This window comes from Eumetopias jubatus, unplaced genomic scaffold, assembly GCF_037043125.1.
Source record: "Eumetopias jubatus isolate StellerSeaLion01/CBP00866 unplaced genomic scaffold, mEumJub1_p1.0 scaffold_14, whole genome shotgun sequence".
Lineage (NCBI taxonomy): Eukaryota > Metazoa > Chordata > Mammalia > Carnivora > Otariidae > Eumetopias > Eumetopias jubatus.
Window position 1 is genome coordinate 90,590,646 of NW_028274820.1, and position 21,478 is coordinate 90,612,123.

Genomic DNA, 21,478 nt, shown 5'->3' on the forward strand with positions numbered 1-21,478 from the left:
GGGGGGCCTCTGGCGCCCCCTGCAGGCACTCGTGGGGTCTCCTCTCCATGCCCTCCACCTGCCAACAGCACCTCCTCCTTCTCTGCCCGTTTGGAGTCACAGCTCAGGGGCGCTCCAGGGCATTCCCTGAGCTCCCACTGCGGGACAGTACAATCTTCTCTGAACACCATCCTTTCCTCACCTTCAAGGGGCAGGTCTTTCCACGCTTTGTTTCTAGAATGCAGATGCACTTTAAACTTGGAGAGAACAAATGTGGAAAATAGAGTACCATGAAGCAGGTGCTATCCTAAAGGTCCTCTCAAGAGGCCGTGGGAGGTTCAAGAAGGGAGCACTGAAAGCCATCCATGAGGGCGGCCCTGCAGTCCTCACTGCGATATCCTCAGCACCCAGAGACTCGGTTTGCTCCTCACCACATGTATTACCCTCTATTCTCATTGTCTGTTCTCTTGTCTTTCTCCCCTGTTAGCCTGTGGGTTTCTGGAAGGTGGAAGGCATGTCTTTCTGCTCTTTGGATTCTCAGTACATAGCACTTGGAACACAGCAAGTGTTCAATGGGTTTTTATGGAAAGAAAGAGAAAGGAAGGAAGGAAGAAAGGAAGGAAGGAAGGAAGACAGACAGAAAGAAAGAAAAAGAGAGAAAGAGAGAGAGAGAAAGAAGGGAGGGAGGAAGAGAAAGAAAGAAGGGAGAGAGGGAGAGGGGGAGAGAGAGAGAGGGAGGAAGGAAGGAAGGAAGAAAGAAAGAAAGAAAGAAAGAAAAGAAAGAAACAAAGAAAGAAAAGAAAGAAAGAAAAAGAAAAAAGAAAGAAAGAAAAAGAAAGAAAGAATACATGTATTCTCTCCCTCACCAATCAGACTTTGGGCTCTTAGCTGTTTTTGTTTCTGGTGTGTTTCTTACCTTAGGGCCCTGTTTAGCTGAATTGTGTCCCCCCAAAAATCATAGGTTGAAGCCTTAACCCCCCTACCTCAGAACGTGAATACATTGGGAGATAGGACTTTTAAAGAGGTGATTCCGTTAAAGATGAGGTCTTTAGGGTGGGCCCTAATCTAATCTGACTGGTGTCCTTATACGAAGAGCCTAGGACACACAGAGAGACACCAGAGAGGCACCCACCCAGAGGAAAGGCCACATGAGGTCACAGCAAGAAGGCGGCCACCTGCAAGCCAAGCAGAGAGGCCTCGGGAGAGACCAACCCTGCCAGCACCTTGATCCCAGTCTTCTAGCCTCCAGACTGTGAGGAAATACACTTTGGCTGTTTAAACTGGTTCAGGGTGTTTTGTTATGGCAGCCCTAGAAAGCTAATATGGGCCTGTATGTCCCACCCAGAGGCAGGGCCTGCTCAGGATATGCTGTGGTCAGCCTGACATGGTAATAAGGGTCAGAGAAGCCATGTGGGTGGCCCAAATGCTGCCTATCTACCCACACCACCAGCCTACAGAGTGAAGGCGAGCCCTACCAGGGATGGTGTTGTCCAGGAGAAAGCCCAGAAATCCACCAACAAACATGCCCGTGGTCAGCAGCACCTGGATGACCTGGTCCAGCTGGAGAATCCCTAGAGTGAAGACAAAAGCAACAGGGATTCCCAGGGACCAAGGTCCCCACTGGCCCTGCCCCTGGAGCGGTCACAGTTTAGAAGACAGAGAATCACCTGTCTGGAGCTTCTCAGAGTTGTTATTCACCCAGCTGGGAATGGCGAGCCCACAGTAGATGGAGAAGCCAAAGATAAAGAGGTTCCTGGATGAGTTCATGTCCACATACTGCAGGAGAGAGGCCACCATGGAAGCCCAGAGCCATCAGCACCTGTTCTGCAGAGCAATCTAACTCCCCTCCAAGTGCCCCCTGCCCTCCCACTGCCACCAGAGGTAGGGGCTACTGAGGCTGGACTCCGAGCAACACACTCAGTGGGCAAGCCAGGCCCCGATTCCCACTTGGCCCTGGGAGTTAAGTGGCCTGAACGACCCAGTTCAAACTGATGCAGTTTCTGTTTTTCAGAAGTTTGGATGCTTCTGGCTACTTCTGTCTTCCATTTGGAAGCCATTGTGGTTTCTGGGACCAACGATTCCTTCTCCTCCACTTGGCCCCAGCCCTATTCCCTCCATCTCAATCCCCTTGGGCTCCTTTCAAGAGATGCCCTGGCTGCTCTTCTAGGAGCACCTTGCCTCACCTGCAGATTGGAGATCCCCACGGCGGTGATGACCCCAAACATCACGAGGAACATGCCTCCGATCACAGGGGTTGGGATGGTGGCAAAGGCAGCCCCAATCTTCCCAAATACGCCCATCAGGAGCAGCAAGCAGCCAGCAGCGACCATCACCATCCTGCTCCCTACCTGCAGGGCTCAGGGAATTGAGGGATGAGATGCTCAGCAGGTCTCTGCCTTGCTCTACAAACGACACTCCAGGGGACTTGTAAGAGCCATACAACATGACCCCAAAATGGCCCCCCTCACTCTCACATGGGGTTGGAAAGGATGAGGGTGTGACCTTGTGTCCTGGCCTCTGGCCTCAACTCGTCACTCACCGTTCTATCCCTGCCTTAAAGTCCTCACTCAAATGCTCCTTCCCTGAGAAGGCTTTCCAGTGAGGCAAAAGGTCTCTCTTGGAAGGCAGTGCCCAGTGCTTAAAGATGGGCATGGGATGGTCAACCTGAGCTCTGCCTCTAACTGGCTGTGTGACTTTGGGCCCATTACTTAATCCCTCCAAACAGCTTCCAAATTTACCAGACGGAATGAATAACACTTACTTCACAAATTCATTTTACAAGGCCAGCGTTACCTTGATACCAAAGCCAGACAATGACACTCTAAGAAACTACAGACCAATATCCCTGATGAATATAGAGATTAAAAGTCTCAATAAAATATTAGGAAACCAGGGGCGCCTGGGTGGCTCAGTTGGTTAAGTATCTGCCTTTGGCTCGAGTCATGATCTCAGGGTCCTGGGATTGAGCCCTGTGTTGGCCTCCTTGCTCAGTGGGGAGTCTGCTTCTCCCTCTCTGTGCATGTGCTCTCTCTCTCTCTCTCTCTAGCTTGCTCTCAAATAAATAAAATCTTTTAAAAAATATTAGGAAACTGGGGCGCCTGGGTGACTCAGTCGGTTGAGCGGCTGCCTTCAGCTCAGGTCATGATCCCAGGGTCCTGGGATCGAGCCCTGCATCGGGCTCCCTGCTCGGCGGAGAGCCTGCTTCTCCCTCTCCCTCTGTCTGCCACTCTGCCTACTTGTGCTCTCTCTCTCTCTCTCTCTCTGTTAAATAAATAAATAAAAATCTTTAAAAAAATAAAAAAAATATTAGGAAACCAAATTCAACAGCACATTAAAAGGATCATATACTGTGACCAAGTGGGATTTATCCCTGGAATGCAAGGATGTTTCAACATGCACAAACAATAAATGTGATACACCACATAAACAAAATGAAAGATAAAAACTGTAAAATCATCTCAGTAGATGCAGAAAAAGCATTAGACAAAATACAACATCTATTCATGATAAAAACTCTCAACAAATTGGGTATAGAAGGAACATACCTCAACACAGTGAAAGCCATAAATGACAGCTGAGATGATATGATCTTATATAGAGAAAATCCTAAAGACTCAACCAAGAAACTATCAGCCCCAATCAATGAACCAGTAAAGTCACAGAATAGAAAAATCAACATACCAGTTGCATTTCTATAAGCTAACAACAAAATATCTGAAAAATAAAGAAAACAATCCAGTCATAATAGAATCAAAAATGATAAAATACTTAAGAATGAATTTAACCAAGGGGGTAAAGATCTGTACACTACAAACTATAAGACACTGATGAAAGAAACTGAAGAAGACACAAATAAATGGAAAGATATCCTGTGTTCATGGATAAGACTTAATGTCGTTAAAATGTCCATACTACCCAAAGCCATCTATAGATTCAAAGCAATCCCTAACAAAAATCCAATGGCATTTTTCACAGAAATAGAAAAAAAAATCCTAAAATTTGTCTGTAACACAAAAGACCCTGAATAGCTAAAGCAATCCTCAGAAAGAAAAATAGAACTGGAGGCATCACACTTCCTGATTTCAAACAATACTCTAAAGCTATAGTAATTAAAATGGTATGATCCCAGCATAAAAATAGACACATAGACCAATAGAACAGAATTCAGAGCCCCAAAATAAACCCATGCATATATGGTCAACTAATATTTGACAAGGAAGCCAAGCATATTCAATGGGGGAAAGGATAGTCACGTCAATAAATGGGGTTGGGAAACCCAGAGAACCACATACAGAAAGATGAAATTCGACCTCTACCTTGCACCACTCAAAAAACTTAACTCAACATGAGTTAAAGACTTAAATGTAAGATCTGAAACTATGAAAGTCCTAGAAGAAAACAGAGGGGGAAATCCCCTTGAAATTGGTCTTCACAATTTTGGGGGGTATGACACCAAAAGTACAAACAACAAAAGCGAAAGTAAACAAATGGGACTACATCAAACTAAAATCTTCTGCTCAGCAAAGGAAACAATTGACAAAATAAAAAAGCATCTTACAGGATGGGATAAAATATTTGTAAACCATCTCTCTGATCAGGGATTAATATCGAAAATGTATAAAGAATTTATACAACTCAATGATAAGAACAACAATGACTTAAAAATAGGAAGAGAAACTAAATAGACATTTCTCCAAAGAAGACATCCAGATGGCCAACAGACACATGAAAAGATGCTCAACATCACTCATCATCAGGGAAAGGCAAATCAAAACCACGATGAGGGGTGCCTGGGTGGCTCAGTCGTTAAGCGTCTGCCTTGGGCTCAGAGTCCTGGGATCGAGCCCCGCATCGGGCTCCCTGCTCCGCGGGAAGCCTGCTTCTCCCTCTCCCACTCCCCCTGCTTGTGTTCCCTCTCTAACTGTGTCTCTCTCTGTCAAATAAATAGATAAAATCTTTAAAAAAAAAACCATAATGAAATATCACCTCACATCTGTTAGATTCAGTTATAAAAAAGATAAAAAATAACAAGTGTTGGTAGAGATGTGCAGAAAAGGGAACCTTCGTGTGTTGTTGATGGGGACATAAATTGGCAAAGCCACTATGGAAAACAGCATGGCTTTTCCTCAAAAAATTAAAAATAGAATTACCATATGATCCATCAATTCCTCTTACATTTATGCAAAGAAACCAAAACTTTAACTTGAAAAAATATCTGAAACCCATGTTTATTGCAGCATGATTGACAACAGCCAAGACATGGAAACAACCTAAATGATGGATGAGTGGAGAAAGAAATGTGGTGTGTACGTACACACACACACACACACACACACACACACACACACACACACACACAGAGGAATAGTATTCAGCCATAAAAAATGAAACATTTCCATTTGCAACAACATGGATAGGCTTTGAAGACATTATGCTAAGTGAAATATGTCAGAGAAGACAAATACCGTACAGTACCATTCATATGTGGAGTCTAAAAAAGCTAAAATCAGGGAGCCTGGGTGGCTCAGTTTGTTGTGTCCAACTCTGATTTCAGCTCAGTTCATAGTCTCAGGGTTGTGAGATCGAGTCCCGCCTCAGGCTCCATGCTGGACACAGAGACTGCTGAAGATTCTCTCTTTCTCTCCCTCTCCCTCTGCCTCTCCCCACCCCTGCTCACACGTTCTCTCTCTCTCTCTCTCTCTCTCAAAAAAAATAAATAAATAAAATAAGTAAAAAAATAAAAAAGCTAAATTCACAGAAATAGGGTAGAGTGGTGGTTACTAGGATCTTCAGGGTGGAAAAAATGGGGAGATGTTCATCAAAGAGTACAAACTTCCAGTTAGAAGATGAGTAAGTTCTGGGGACCTAATGTACAATATTGTGATTATAGTTAACAAAGCCGAATTACACACTTGAAAGTTGCTAAGAGAGTAGATTTCAAATGTTCTCACCACAAAAAAAAGAAATGGTAATTATGTAACGTGATGGGAGTGTTAGGTAATGGTGGTCATCACATGGCAAAATGGAAGGGTATCCAATAAACACACTGTAGAGCTTAAACTTACACAATGTTATATTATAATCAAGTACATCTCAGTAAAGCTACGGGGGAGGAGGTGGGAAGGAAAATCCATGTGTCTGGAGTGCAGGGGGACAGAGACACATGGAAGATGGATGAAGAGCAAGGCAAGGGCTCCCCCATAAAGGGCTGTAAGGGCCACAGAGAGGAGCTAGAATGAAATCCAGACACGAGGCATAAACAAAATGCGGTATATATCTTTGGAGTGGAATATTCCTGGACTGTCTGTGGACAGTCCTGGACATTCTGCTAAGTGCGATAAGCCAGCCACAGAAAGACAAATACTGTAGGATTCCACTTATATGAAGTCCCTAGAGTCGTCAAATTCATAGAAACAGCAACTAGAATGCTAGCTGACAGGTGCTGGGGATGAAGGAGAATAAAGAGTTGTTTGGCGCAGATTTCAGTCTTTATGTGATGCGTCTTTAACCACAATTGAAAGTATTTTTTAAGTATCTTTAAAAAGTGGCAACTACTGAATTCACTAATGCAGCAGCGATAAAGTAGCAGATCCTGCCTTTGCTTATTGTTCTTTCCAGTCTAAGAGCTTATTTATTTAAATGTCTTCCTGACAAGACATGCGGTAAGGATTTACCACATCAAAATACATTTTTTGGTTGTTTATAATCCTCATAAGGAACAAGAAACAAAGGCCTGCACCAAAGCTAATGAAAACACAGCCCCGCCAATATTTTTATTTTAGCTCCCTGAGACCCATGTTGGACTTTTGAACTCCGGATCAAGAAAATGACAAATCCGAGTTGTTTGAAAGCACTGGGTTTGTGATAATTTGTTGCAGCAACAGGTGGATGACAGATGCACGCACCCAGCCTGAGGTCACAGGCAGTGGACTTACCCTGGTGATGCCCAGCGCCCCAACGTTCTCGCTGTAGGAGGTGGTGCCATTCCCTGTACCCCAGGCCCCCGCCAGAAGACAGCCAAGACCCTCAATGCCGATGCCACGGTTGACAGCGTGCCTCGGAGGGGGTGGGGCCCCCACAAGCCGGGCACAGGCATAATAATCGCCTACTGACTCCACCATCGAGGAGATTACCCCCGCAATGATCCCAAAGACCCCAGCCAGGCTGATGGTGGGGAGGCCCCACTGTCCTGCAAGAACGAGGCAGAGGGAACGTTAATCCAGAAGACAACAGGTGGCTGAGCCCATAATAACTTCTCTGGTGGAGGGGGTCTTTGGAAGGCTTGAAAGACCAGGCAGTGTATCTCCCAACCTCACAACTGTCCAGAGGCTTTGGCTTGGACTCCTGCCTGATCATTCCTCCCTGAGGGCAAGTCAGACACCCAGACCTTGAGGTCACTGTGCACAAAAACAGCCCCCAGCAGGGCCCCTTCCTGGGCAGATCTTGAAGCATTTGGAAGCAGAGATTCGTATTCAGGGAGGAATGTGCTCCACAGTCCACGGGGCCAGGCCAGCCCTCCCTGGACCTGGTTATTAATACCCCTGAGCCAAAAGTGCTGGAAAAGGCAACCAGAAGTGGGCTAAGGGGTGGCCTTGACCTCATATTTTTTAAGTATCTGACTTAGAAATGTTCTAAGTCAGTCCAAGGCTCCCTTGGGTAGAATCCAACTAATCCAAGAAGACTCCCGAAGGTCTCTCTAGAAGGTCGAGACCTCTCTGATCTGCCTGCTCTCAGGCCATGGGTTCTGAGTATCATGGAGGAGGGGATGAGAAGAAGGTCCAGGAATGGGAGCCTTTGGTCTAACACCCCCAGAGGATTCTTAGGACAGCCCAAGGGTCTCCTCCTTCTCTTAGGGGTCTCAAATGGACCCCCTAGGGCCTGCTCTTCCTTGTCAGATCTTTTGGAGGAGATCTATCCCCTGGCTCTATTCAACTCTCCATTCAGTGCCCTTGACCCCACGGACAGTCCTGGAAAACACATGTCCCTGGCAGAAAGGAGTCCTATCTTCTCATTACCTGGGTAAGGGAAGCGAAACCAAGGAGCCTGGCTCAGCACATTGCCTTTGGTGTCAGTGCGGGCCAGGTGCCCATAGGCGGTGGGGGCTGTAGGAAGGGCGTTGGTGACTGTGAGCACGAAGCAGAGAAGCCACGAGATGCAAAGCGCCAGCAGCACCTGTGGAGGGAGCTCCCTTCACTACCGAGCCCAGGGCCCCAGCCCCTGCCAACACCTTCTAGAGGTGCTGGGCCAGGGAGGGAGGTCAGGGAAGCTCTCTGAAATGAGGAGATGCTGGGTTACTGTCCCTTGCAATAACAATAGCAATCTGTGTCATCATTAGCACATTAAAGAAATGTAGGATATAAACTATGGAAAAACCTTGTGTCAAATAGAGGCAGAAAGGTCTAGCAGAATAGGCACAGCCCGGGTCCAAAGGATTACTGTCTGTCTCCCTTTCCACTGTTGGCTGGTCACATGACCTTGGATCAAACTCTCCGCGCCTCAGTTTCCTCATCTGTACAATAGAATGATAATCAGTCCTCTATAGAGCCTGAAGCTTTACTGATATTTAATCCCTGGTGGCAGAACCCCAGAAAGATGTATTTTTAGCAATGTCCCCAAGTGATTCTTGTGCATGCAGAATGGTAGAACCACCAGCCTGCAGGGCAGTGAGAGATCAGTGAGATGTGGAAGTTTCTTTTTACAAGGTGAAATGTAGCTCACAATTAAATTAAACCTGAAAACGTATTGTGTGGTTGGCAGCCACACAAACCTAACACCGAGATGCAAATCCAGCAGAGGAGTATCTGAAAAGTGAGGGACCAGCGTTATCACGAGGGATCTGGATTACCCACGAGCCACCGAGAACTTGATCTGAGCAACTGGGTCCTCAGTTTTGTATAATTAGCCATGAACCTTGCTATGGGGATGGCCCCAGGAACGTGTGACAAGGATGTCCCACACAGGTGCCCAGAGCTGCGACCTAGGGCAAGGTTCTCTGCTCTGGGGTGAGAAGCTTTGCGGAGTGACGGGGACGGCATTACACCAACAGCCAGGGAGCAGTCGCACGGCCGGCGGGGCTCCCCTCGGCCTCCTTCTACAGCGGAGGAGTGGGGGTCAGGGAGGAGAGACCCTGCACACGGGGAAGCATTTGTTTTGGGAACCTACTGGGAGTGCGAGAGGCTGCCCTTCACTCTCCGGGGGCGAATCCACTAAGAAGGGAAGAGAGCGGGGGGTGCTTCTTACCGGGAAGACCTGAAACAGGTAGAACTTAGACATGTGACACTTCTTCTTTCCTCCATAAACCGGCACGGGCACGGCGACATTTTTCAGGTACTGAGAAAACAGTACGATGAGGAAGATGGTCCTGAAACAGAAACAAGCCATGCCCAGCCTGGCAAGCTGGGGCTCGTCCTGAGCAAGGGTCCAGGAAGCTGAGCCACCATGCATCTCCGGGACGGGGTGGCCGGGCCGCACTGGGAGGGTCCCCAAGGAGGCAGGCCCCATCCCTGAGACGGTGGGCTGGTCCCTTCCAAAGCTGCTGGTGGCTAGAGAGGAATACCGGGGAAGGGGGGCTGTTACTCCTGGCGGGTCAGCAGCTGGACAGATCCCAGCAGGTGGAGCCAGTGAGGCCGGAGTCAGAGACTGTCTTCTCTCCTGGGTCATTCTGCAATTCCTAGTCCTCGTGGTGAGACCGTCACCGCGGCGTGGATGAGCATGTCCAGTGCCAACCCCGAGTCCCTTCAAAGCGCTGTGGAAATGCCTAAGGCCTCTTTTTCCCCTAAAGCCTTCCTGATCCTCCCCGTTGGCTGTCATCACCCCCTGCCCTGGACCATGCAGGGCATTCTATGATGCTCATCACTGTCTCCTGGTGTCATAGCTCCTTGGACCCGAGGCTCATCTCTCTCCTACACTATACGATTACTGAGAGCTGGAGCGATGTCTTTGCACCCTTCCCAGGTACCCAAGGTTTACAAACATTGGCTCAGTGAAAAGCTAGCAGGCAGAGGACCCGCAGTATCAATGTTTTATGAACATTAAGTATTCTTATATACCGCCTGTCATCAACTTATGGTTTCTGAGGACTAATAATGTAATAAATAGTAGTAATAATTAATGGCGGCAATTTCACCACTTTTTAAGGTATCATAATGTTTATGAAAGTATCCGTAAACCACAAGAGTTTGCCAATATCCAGAACACATTATTCCTACTGGCTAATCTTCCACCAGAAAGAACTGAGCTGACGCTCCATTCCCAGAGAGCACTTACATGGTGGCAATCCCCCAGTGGATTCCAGCGTTATTGCCTGCAGAATCGAAGAGAGGCAAGGCCACCAAGGAGATGGTTGGAGCGATGGTCAAGGGGCCAATGAAGCGCATGAGAAACCCAATGAGGCCTGAGAATCCCACTAGCATCTGGACACAGGAAGCGACCATGATAGCGCCCTGCAACTGAAGACAAAAAGTACAGCTCAGATGCCTTGAAGCTGGCGGAGACTGTGGGCCTCAGCCCAGTTGCAGCCATCACGGCAAACCCAGCTGCGCAGCCCACTTCTAACCCCGTCCCCCCCACCCAGGTGGCACGCAAGAGGCAGTGTAGGATCAAAGCTGAACCCCAGAGCAACAGAGGCAAGGAGAGCCCTGTTCTTCCTCCTCTCTCCGGCTCTGGATTTCCAACTACTTGTTGGACATTTTCACTTCATTTGAAGATTTTCAGGAAATAGCCTTCAAAAGTATTTACTGGTCATAGTGATGATGATGTTAACTGACATCACTCCATAGCGTTGTTGAACCTCTTGCGGCTTTATTTTTCTGTGTTCCCACTTTCTATTGCAAGAGATGGCAAATTTTTTTTCCGCCACATAGTGAATATTTTAGGCTTGATGCGCCATATGGGCTCTGTTGAAACTTTTTCAGACAAGATGTGAACAAATGAGCCTCGCTGTGTTCCAATAAAATTTCATGTGTAGACACTGAAATTAGAATTTCATATAATTCTGACACATCATGAAACAGTAGTCTTCTTTTTCAACCATTTAAAGTGTAAAACCATTCTTAACCTGTGAGCTATATAAAAACAAGCAGCAGGCCAGATTTGGTTCATGGACTGTAGTTTGCTAACCCCTGATCGACTGGACTTATTGAATTTACTTAAAGCCTCCTTTCTTACTCTTCTAGTTTAGATGTTATGCATTCCATTTTATCCCTGATAACGTTTCCTTGTTTTAAAGTCTGCTCTTTCTGAAAGTCATAGAGCAACTCCTACTTTCTTTTGATTAGTGTTAGCATGGTATATTTTTCTCCATCCATTTACTTTCAATCTCCATGTGTCTTCATACTTATTATTTTAAAGATATTTATTTATTTGAGGTGGGGCACAAGCAGGGAGAGAGGCAGGGAGAGGGAGAAGCAGGCTTCCCACTGAGCTGGGAGCCCGATGCTGGACTCGATCCCCGGACCCTGGGATCATGACCTGAGCCGAAGGCAGATGCTTAACTGACTGAGCCACCCAGGTGTCCCTATGTGTCTTCATATTTAAAGTAAGTTTCTTATAGACAACATATAGTTAGGTCGTACGTATTTTGTAACCACTCTGACAGTCTCTGTCATTTACTTGGTACATTTAATCCATTGACATTCACAGTGATTATTGATATAATTGGGTTGATACCTACCATACTCATCACTGTTTTCTATTTGTTGGCCTTGCTCTTTGTTCCTATTTTTGTCTTCTACTCTTTTTGTGGTTTTAATTGAGCATTTCATTTTTTTCTCCTTTCTTAGCATATCAGTTATCTTTCTTTCTTTCTTTCTTTCTCTCTTTCTTTCAACTTTTTTTGAGTGGTTGCCCTAGAGTTTGCAACGTACTTTTACAACTAATCCAAGTCCACTTTCAAATAACACTATGCCAGTTCATGGGTAGGGTGAGCACGTTATAATAACAAAATAATCTTAAATCCCTCCTTCTCGTCCCTTATGTCACTGCTGTCACTCATTTCACTTATATCTAAGGACACATAAGTAGGTACATAAAAACTACCATGGTACTGAAAGGTGAGGTTTGAACTGGTCTAAGGTGTTGAAAACTGAACTTGCCTTCTCTTCCCAGTTTTCTACTTTTTCTGCTACCACCATGTCCTTAAAATAGAACCACTGTTCACTTTCACTTCCCCATTACTTAAAGCCCAGTAAGTAACGACCTTCCTATTCGTCCTATATTTGCATAACCTTCACTGGTGGCTCCTAGAGTGATATAGAGTTGGTGTGCTGACCACCAGTGGTTTCAATCCTTGAGATGTGTGTGGATAAATATAACTCAGTAAAACATGGAGAATCTACCTTAAATTCCAATAGGCTGGCTTGGTGAATTCAACCAATCAATCCAATTCATGAAATGAGGTTGAAATTTGCAAGAACTTTCTCCTACTTACAGCACTGGTGAAAAACACTGGACCAGCAGATGGAGCTCAACTACCACAGATAGGCTCTGGGTTTGGCTCACTGGGTCGGACCCTTGGAGGTAATGTGGGAAAAAAATAGTGGCGACTATTGTCTTAGGGCAAAAGGAATCTCTACCCTGGGCCCTGGGTTTCAGAGCAGGAGTTGGCAAACTTTTTCTGTAAAAAGCCAGAGAGTAAATATTTTCGATTTTGTGGGCCATGTGTGCTTTCTATCACATACTCTTTAAAAAAAAAAAAAAAAAAAAACCTTTTAAACTGTAAAAACCAGGGGTGCCTGGGTGGCTCAGTTGTTAAGCGTCTGCCTTCGGCTCAGGTCATGACCCCAGGGTCCTGGGATCGAGCCCCACATCGAGCCCCACATCGGGCTCCTTGCTCTACGGGAAGCCTGATGCTCCCTCTCCCCCTCCCCCTGCTTGTGTTCCCTCTCTCTCGCTGTTTCTCTCTGTCAAAAAATAAATTTAAAAAATCTTTAAAAATAAAATAAAATGTAAAAACCATTCTTAGTTTGTGAGCAGTTAAAAAAACAGACCTCAGGCTGGATTTGGTCGCAGAGCTGTAGTTCTTCTACTCCTTTAAAGGACTTTAAAGGACTCTGTATATCATAACCACAAAAATAAACAATAAAGGTATTAAAGAAAATATGGTGTCTCTGCCACTTGGGATCCCATGTTTAATGCAAGTACAGCATGACCCATATCCCTAAACACTTCCCTCACTATTAATACCGTTCGAGCCCCAGGGAAATTATTTTCCAGAACTCTTGCCCAGTGTCCTCAAAACACAAGGTAACTGCTTCTGAATGCGCTGCAGGTTTGTGAGTTGGGCTATGTATGGTAGGGCTGGAGGCAGATGCTTCGTTAGGACGCAGGAAAGATTTGAGCAGAAGTCCTTGGGTAAGAGAAGAGACAAACGAACTTGTCAGATCTTTCTTCTTGGATAGGATGCAGGCAAGAGACTCCTGCATGAGAAACCCCAGGGTTCAGCAGGTCTGCACCGAAGGGAAACCCTGCCCTGGCATCTAGCAGAGCAGGGTGAGGAATCCCCACTTCTTGTTCTTTGCTTAGGTTTAATTTGGATTTAACGAAGCCAAATATGGGCTCCCCAGGGGGACAGCAGAAACAAACAGATAAACAAACACCCACAAGCCACGCACGTGTTCTGTGATTCATTCTGTTGATGGCATCATAAAAACAGGCTTCCCTGAAGAAGCACAGCCTAATTTGGAGAAGGCGCTACAGCGCATGGCATTCTGAGATTGACCAGGCTGCCCGGCAAAAATCCAGGGCCCACCAGCTTGACGAGTGAAATTCTTAGGCATATCTTGGTCCAGAGCTACAATGGGATTGTTCTTTAAAGATTCAAGAGCGTGGTTAACTCTGGGTCCACCCCGAGATAAAAAGGAAGCACAAGGGCTTGATGAGATTGCGGAGGTACGTGCACCTTTGGCCTGTCTATCAGAGCACAGGGGTGTGCAAAAAGGCTGCTTTTGAAAGGGAAGAAGAACCGCAGAAGGTTTGGGCTGAAACTCACGGGTTATGGCTCAGACAGATCTGTGCCCTCGCAGCCCAGCGTTCCCTGACATATCACAGGTGTTGGTAGTCGAACCCACGCCGAATGAGGACGGACCCCGTCAGAAGCCAGGAGCTTCCGTTCTGCTGCGGGGCTTCGGGTGAGGCTGGGGTCTGGAGCAGCTCCTCCTCCCCTCTCCCCCTTTGACAGGTCGTTACTAACTAGTCTGCACTGTTTGGAATTAGACCACTGGTGAATGGCGCCAATAACTCTAAGTAATCAGAGATCCCACCCATATCTCGAGTGAGGCCAGAAAGACATTTAAGTAAGGAAGGACAGATCAACAACATTCGCTGATTAAAGGAAATAGTTATGGGCGTGTGGGTGGCTCAGTTGGTTAGGCGTCTGCCTTTGGCTCAGGTCATGATCCCAGGGATCCTGGGATGGAGTCCTGCATTGGGCTCCAAGCACAGTGGGGAGTCTGCTTCTCCCACTGTCTCTCTCCCTGCTTGTACTCTCTCTCTCTCTCGCAAAAATGAATAAATAAAATCTTTTTAAAAATTTAAAGGACATAGTTATGGTCGGGTAAAGAAAAGGCAGTTACATGGGAGGGGTTCCTAGGATTCATGAGCCAGTGACAATCCCCCCCTACCCTGGGACAGACACTACCTCACAATGTAACCTAACTCTAGAGTTGAGTTTCACCCTGTGAGTCCCTAAATTCAGAAAGACCGTGTTGGAGCCTTGCTAAAGGTGCTGCTCACCTAACTGAGAAAGGGGGAGGCTGTTAGAGTATTTAACATTTCCACAGAAGACCCTTGGTGGAAGAAGGAAAGCAAGTCTAAATCCAGCCAATGGGCTGAGTTATGTGTGATGCGGCTGACTACGCCCACATAGATGCTCGGGATTGCCCCTGTGGGCTTGGGGTGCGGCCAACAATTAGCAGTTTGGCCTGGCAAGTGGATCATACAAGTATCTATTGAAATTTTACCTTGTGTGGGACAGGAGTTTATAGTTAAATCTCAAATACAGGTGGCTCATGGTGATGTCCCGGAGTCTTAAAAAGAGGAAGGAAGTATGACTTTGAATGTAGTCACAGGGCCCACGAACTGATACCTTGGGCCACAAAGCATGCGCATGCGGGCTCCAAACAACATAATGCCCATCTCCATCTGAAGGTACTTGCGTTGCCCAGGATGGTCCAGATTGTCAACAGCAATGGGCACAGTTGCCTTTGGTGGGAGAACAGGAGGGTGTACGGTCCAACGTGGAGCTGGCAGTCTGCCTACGCCTGACATTTCACAGAGTATGGAAGGATTTCATGTTTTTTTAAAACTGGTATTGACAGTGTTGCTGGTTTGAGCTTTGCCTCTTCTGCAACTGAAGACCCGGCCCAAACTACTATAAAAACGGCTGGCCACCCAGAATGCCCACCAGCATGAAAATCAACATCTGTAGCAAATGGCTCAAGGACTACTTGGCCTCCCTCACCACGTGAGCCAATTCCTACAGTACATCTCCTCTTGTGTGTATCTCTATATCATCCCATTGGTTCTGTTTCTCCGGAGATCCCTGACTGGTACACATACCCTATGATTCAACAATTCCACTCCCACACATGTCTATTCGATGGAAATACATAGAGAAGTTCACCTAAAACCAAGTACACAGATGTCCATAGGTATCCTATCTATAATAGCCAATAACTGGAAACTACCCTTAAACACAGTTCAGGTAACACCAGAATAGAGAAGTAAATTGCTGTATAATTATATAATGGAATGCTACTCAGTAGAGAGAATGAAGAATCTACCCCGACATATAACAATGGGGAAGATTCTTGTAAAAATCATGTTGAATAGGGGCACCTGGGTGGCTTAGTCGTTAAGTATCTGCCTTCGGCTCAGGTCACGATCCCAGTGTCCTGGGATTGAGCCCCTCATTGGGCTCCCTGCTCAGCGGGAAGCCTGCTTCTCCCTCTCCCACTCCCTCTGTTTGTGTTCCCTCTCTCACTGTGTCTCTCTCTGTCAAATAAATAAATAAAATCTTTTTAAAATATCATGTTGAATGAAGAAAGCAGGCGCAAACTAGTATGTACTGTGGAGTTCTGTATAGAAAGTTCAAAACCAGGCGAAACTCATCTATGGTGTTAGAAATCAGGTCAGCGATGATCCCCGGGGGAGGGGTGACTGGAAGGAGGCATGACGGGGCTTCTGGGGGTGGTGGTAATGTTCTGTTTCTTGATCCAGGTGCTGGTAACAGGAACAAGTTCAGCTTTAGGAAATTTATTGTGTTATTTTCTATATGTGTTAACCTAAAATTTAAAAGTTCATTTACAAAGGTACAGGTGCAGACTTTGGAAGGAGAGGGGAAAAATCAGAACTAGAGCACAATTATCAAACATATAGTAGGAGTGTGACATTGTCCCCTACACCCTCCTTGCCCCGTTACCTCTCGGATCCTCTTCTGCCATTCCTCAGTGAACTCAGGAGAGCTGGTGTTCACCAGACTGGCATTGAATGTCCACTCAGGGCACTTCCAAGCAGGCAGGGAGAGCATGGCCAGGGAGGGTGCCACAAAAGCAAACGTCCCTCCCTGGAGAATGGGCAGCCTGGAGGAGGGGAACGAGGATGTAGTTACCCATGAGATCCGTAAGCACGGGTTTGAAACTCAGCCCAGCGGCAGTTCTTTAATCCCAAGCCCTAGCTTGATTTAGAGGCCATGACCCAGCTGGTCCCAGTATACAGGGAGCTCCTGCCACGCTCCAAGTCAGACCCAGGAACCCTGCCAAACTTCGGACAGGGGAAGACAGGCAGACTGAACCCCAGTCTTGGAGAGGCAAACCCGGGAGGCGCTGGGAAATGATTTGGAGACAGCACAGAGCTCAGCAAGCATGTAGAGTGCATGCCATTGGGTACCCTGGTCCCAAAGAATGTTCCCCAGAACCCAGGATAAAAGCATAGCTCCCATGGGGAGTTCTCCCACCAGGAGATGCACAGCCTAAAATCTGGGTTGTCAGACTCCTTTGTGTCTTCAGAAATGATCAGCAATCCCAGACCTTGACCTTCAAGCCTCTTTTTTATCACATGGACAAAACGGTTTTTAGGTCAACTATCAAGGCAAGTTCCTTCCATCCAGGCCCTTCTTACTCCTGCCTGGCTTCTCCCTCTGGCCTCTGGGAGAACTTCTAGAAGTTTCTTCCCTTTGAGATAAACGCAGCCTGATAAGTCAACCTCCAGCAATCCTCTCTTATTAGATCAGAGGCTATCAAGGCTAGCCTAGTCTGCCCGCCCGTGACATTAATATCAGGGGAATGGTGGTGCAGAGGCAACCCCAGCATCCTGATACACCCACTTCAGATACTTTTTTCTTCACAATACAAGAAGGGTATTTTTGAACTCAGAATTACACAAAAACCTCTTAAAGGATTATTCTCGAGAATGACTGAGTACATCCTATGTAACGAAAATATAAATTTGATGGAAGAGTTTTCCTGCCTAAGTGGCCTTGGTATCTTGGCTGAACACTAGAATCAATGATGCCTGGGCATCACCCTCAGACAAATTAGTGGGCTTGTCTAGGAGTGCGCCCAGGTATGGAGTGTACTCAAAGCTCCAGGGGGTTCTAGTGTGCAGCCAGGGTTGAGGACAACTCATCTACATCCATAAATCTAGACCCATAAGGCTCCAAAGTAGAATAGAATACATGCTAGTATCGGTCTGTGTGAATACTTTTTTAATTTAAAAATTATGAATCTAAATATCTGGACAGAGAGGGAAACATGCTCTACTTAGATCTTTACAAAATCCCCTTGAGCTTTAAAATGAACATATAAGGGGCGCCTGGGCAGCTCAGTTGGTTAGGCAACTGCCTTTGGCTCAGGTCACGATCCCAGGTCCTGGGATCGAGTCCCACATCGGGCTCCCTGCTCAGCAGGGAGTCTGCTTCTCCTTCTGACCCTCTCTCCTCTCATGCTCTCTCTCTCACTCTCTCAAATAAATAAAAATCTTAAAAATAAAATAAAATAAAATGAACATATAAGCCACTGTATGTGGGTATAACCAGAGTTACATAAGACAGAACTTGTGTTTTAATTTTTTGCTATAATTCCATATGCACATTGCACTCATTCACCAAGTGTCTACTGAGGATCTGCCCTGTGGTGGGCAGTGGCTGCCATAATATTGAGGACACCATGGTGAGTGAGACAAAACTCCCAGTTATATTCTAGTGACACACATCTCAGCCCTCGTACTAACAAACTAACCACTTCCAGCAACTTACTCTCAAGGATTACTTTAAACACCTCATGATGAAACTTACATACAGTCCGCCATGTCTGCCATGTCCATTCTACTGGGTTCCACAAGGGCAGGGATTCATTATTTTTCATTCCCATCCCTCCAGTGCTGAGCCTGGTACCACAAAAAACCTGCCAACATTGGGTTCATCATTTTGTTTTTTTAAGTTTATTAGGCATGGAATGAAGTCCTAACAAATGTTAAGTTGCATTTCATTAAGCTAGGAGAGATGTGCACTCATTTGTGTGATGTAATGTTTGTTCTCTCCTTATCTATAAACTGTCTGCTCATTACATAGGGTTTGGATACTATCAAAATATATTTGTAACAATTTTTATGATAGTGAGCTTTCTTTTCATTAAAAACAAAATGCTTTCTGTTACTGTATGTAGGAATTCGTCCCCAATTCAGAAATTATTAAAGAGAGCATTTCAAAATTTTTAAGTAGTTGAGTTCCTTTCTAATTCTGTTCATATTATTTTCTTTCAAGATGATTACATGTTGTTGGGATAATATGATACATGGACCTTCTGCCTTTTTAAGTATCTTTCATGTCCAAGAGCAAGGTGAATTTTTTTTTCATTTATTTGCCTCAGGGTATTATCATGCTCTACCTTTAGGTTCACACAATGTATGCATAAATTTTTCCCTTGTTAGTTTATACTTACATCTTCCAGTTCCATTTTCTATCCCTTTCTGCCCCATCCCCACCCCCATTTTGTTAGGTATAACTTTTTCTTAAAGATTTTACTTATTTTAGAGAGAGAGTGCAGGAGCACAAGCAGGGGGAGGAACAAAGGGGAAGGGAGCGAGAGGGAATCTCCAGCAGACTCTGTGCTGAGTGCAGAGCCCATTGTAGGGCTGGATCCCATGACCCTGAGACCATGACCCAAGCCAAAACCAAGAGTCAGACACTTAACCAACTGAGTCACCCAGGTGCCCCAGATATAACTTCTTATCAGTACCCTTTTGGTACATAGATGAGAGCAAGCAAGAGAGAGAGAGATCTACATACACGCCTTGCATTTCTGCTAGCTCTTCCTTTATGCATGTCCCTAGTATGTGTATAGGGTATGTGCACTCAGTACTATTCTAGGCTTTCATTGTTCTATGTATGTCTTACCTTTGATGGTGACCTTGATGCATATCTCAGTGTTCTTTTAAATTTCCTGATAAATTTTATCTGCTACCGTGATGGCAACCCCTGTATTTTTTAAATCTGCTCGTGAGTATGATTCACTATGATTCTACACGGGCCTTCTGACTTAAATGTCTCTCTTATAAACTATAGACTTTGATTTGAAACCAACTCAACTTTTTAGATCTGGAAGAGCCTCCTGAACCATATCCAGTTTGGCCTCGTCATTTTTATAGGTAGAGGATCTGGGCCCAAAGTCATAGAGTTAACCAGGAGGAGCGCTCAGGTCTCCCTAGCACACTGATGAAGAGCACGGCACAGACCCACGGCCAGTTTAAATCTGGCTCGCCCTCCTATCATTTGTGTGACCTAGGCATCTTGCCCAGCTTCTGCAAGCCCCAGTGTCGTCTTTGATAAAATAAGAGTCCTCTCCCCAGGGAGTAGCCGTGAAGATTAAATAAGTATAAATGTGTGGGCCAGTGCCTGGGGCCTGTAAGAGCTCACCAAACAGCAGTAATTGTCATTACTTTATTACTCCCTCTGAGTACTTCCTGAGAAGGAGGTGTACGTTATGACATGACATTTTCTTTAGTGTTTTCTCTTACAGATGTTATATTGTGGGCTTTTTTTTTTTTTTGACTGTTGTCTGGCATTCTCATCTCTTGCAGGTGGGTTCTCTAAGATTTGTTTTCTACATCCCTTGTTTTCTTTTGTGTCGCTGGAATCCGTGTGCTTGGGCTGGTCCAAGGCTGCATCTTTGTGTTAATTCTCCCCTTGCTCCATGGCCCATTGTACTCAGCCCTGCAGGGAGCACAGCACCACCCGCACAGAGCTCCCAAGCCTCCACTCCACCCCTCTTCATTATTTCTTCTGTTCCAGTTCTTTTTTTTTTTTTAAAGATTTTATTTATTTATTTGAGAGAGAGAGCGAGAGAGCACAAGCAGGGGGAACAGTAGAGGGAGAGGGAGAAGCAGACTCCCCACCAAGCAGGGAGCCCGATGCGGGGCTCAATCCCAGGACCCTGAGATCATGACCTGAGCCGAAGGCAGACGCTTAACCATCTGAGCCACCCAGGGGCCCTCTTCTGTTCCAGTTCTTAAAGTAGACACTGCCTCTCTGCTGTAGGGGCTTGTGTTAACATTTAAAGGTTAATGTCTGAGGCACAGCTGTCCGCATGTGAGGTCACAACACATGTCCGTTGGGATGGAGTTGCTGCTGTTGGATCTACTCATCACTTTGAAGCTTACTGCTCTGGTATTGTTTTTGGATCTATTTCAGAGGTCCCCCTTCCCTGGTTCTTTTTGGTTTTGTTACATTTGATTTGAAAGAGGTGATCTGACAATGTCCCACAAGTTCCAACACGCTATGTATTAACTTGAGCCTTTACACGTCACCTTGTGTCAAATAGGATTTAAGGGGCTTACAAATATATTACAATATAGTAAGGACCTACCACTCTATACTCAGACCATCCAATTTCACTTTCCAGCTATTCCTCTCCCCCTCCAGGCCCCACTTGCTACACACCCAGCCTCATGAACCTTTGCAGGAAGAGCCAGTCTGGGCTCAGATGGAGTGGGATCTGGCTGCAATTCTCCATTGCACCCCTCACAACATCCCATAGAAAATGTGGCCAGACTCTCCCTGTGCATTCTACTCCCTCCACTCTTCACTGTCTCATCTGGATGCTTGAGTCTGAAGAAGAGAAGATGCCCCGCCGTTCTTCTTTACAACAATGACTTGCAAGTTTCCTAAGAGGTTAAATGTCAAAATCTGTATCTTAAAAGCCTTAACGGGATGAGTATTTTGGGTTGGCAGAGCCACAGGAATGTGTTCCCGGGGCTACTATTAACATCTAAGTTTACATAGTGTTTTAAAGGTACAGAGCATTTTCATATAGTTATCTCGAGAGCCCTTCAGGGTAGTGACACTGCACTGCCTGTGCAGGAGGAGACTGGGGGCGGGGGAAGGAGTGGTGGTGGGAGGTCTCAGCTCAAAAGTGGGGAAACCCTGATTAGAAAGGCTGAGTCACGTGGCCAAATTGCAACAGTGTGTTTGTTATAAAAACAACTGATAAAAAGACCTGAGCTAAGA

The 21,478-nt window shown here is 45.9% G+C and overlaps 1 protein-coding gene across 1 annotated transcript in view; it reads right to left on the reverse strand.

Moving 5' to 3' along the window:
* Positions 1-21,478, reverse strand: part of LOC114211635 (solute carrier family 23 member 1-like) — a 46,069-nt gene that overhangs the window by 319 nt on the left and 24,272 nt on the right. The window contains exons 4-11 of the mRNA XM_088018475.1: positions 16,397-16,556; positions 10,246-10,427; positions 9,220-9,340; positions 7,995-8,151; positions 6,915-7,168; positions 2,163-2,327; positions 1,647-1,755; positions 1,455-1,550 (exon numbers count right to left, since the gene is read on the reverse strand). Of these exons, the coding sequence (XP_087874601.1) occupies positions 1,455-1,550; positions 1,647-1,755; positions 2,163-2,327; positions 6,915-7,168; positions 7,995-8,151; positions 9,220-9,340; positions 10,246-10,427; positions 16,397-16,556 (1,244 nt within the window). The remainder of the gene's footprint in view (positions 1-1,454; positions 1,551-1,646; positions 1,756-2,162; positions 2,328-6,914; positions 7,169-7,994; positions 8,152-9,219; positions 9,341-10,245; positions 10,428-16,396; positions 16,557-21,478) is intronic.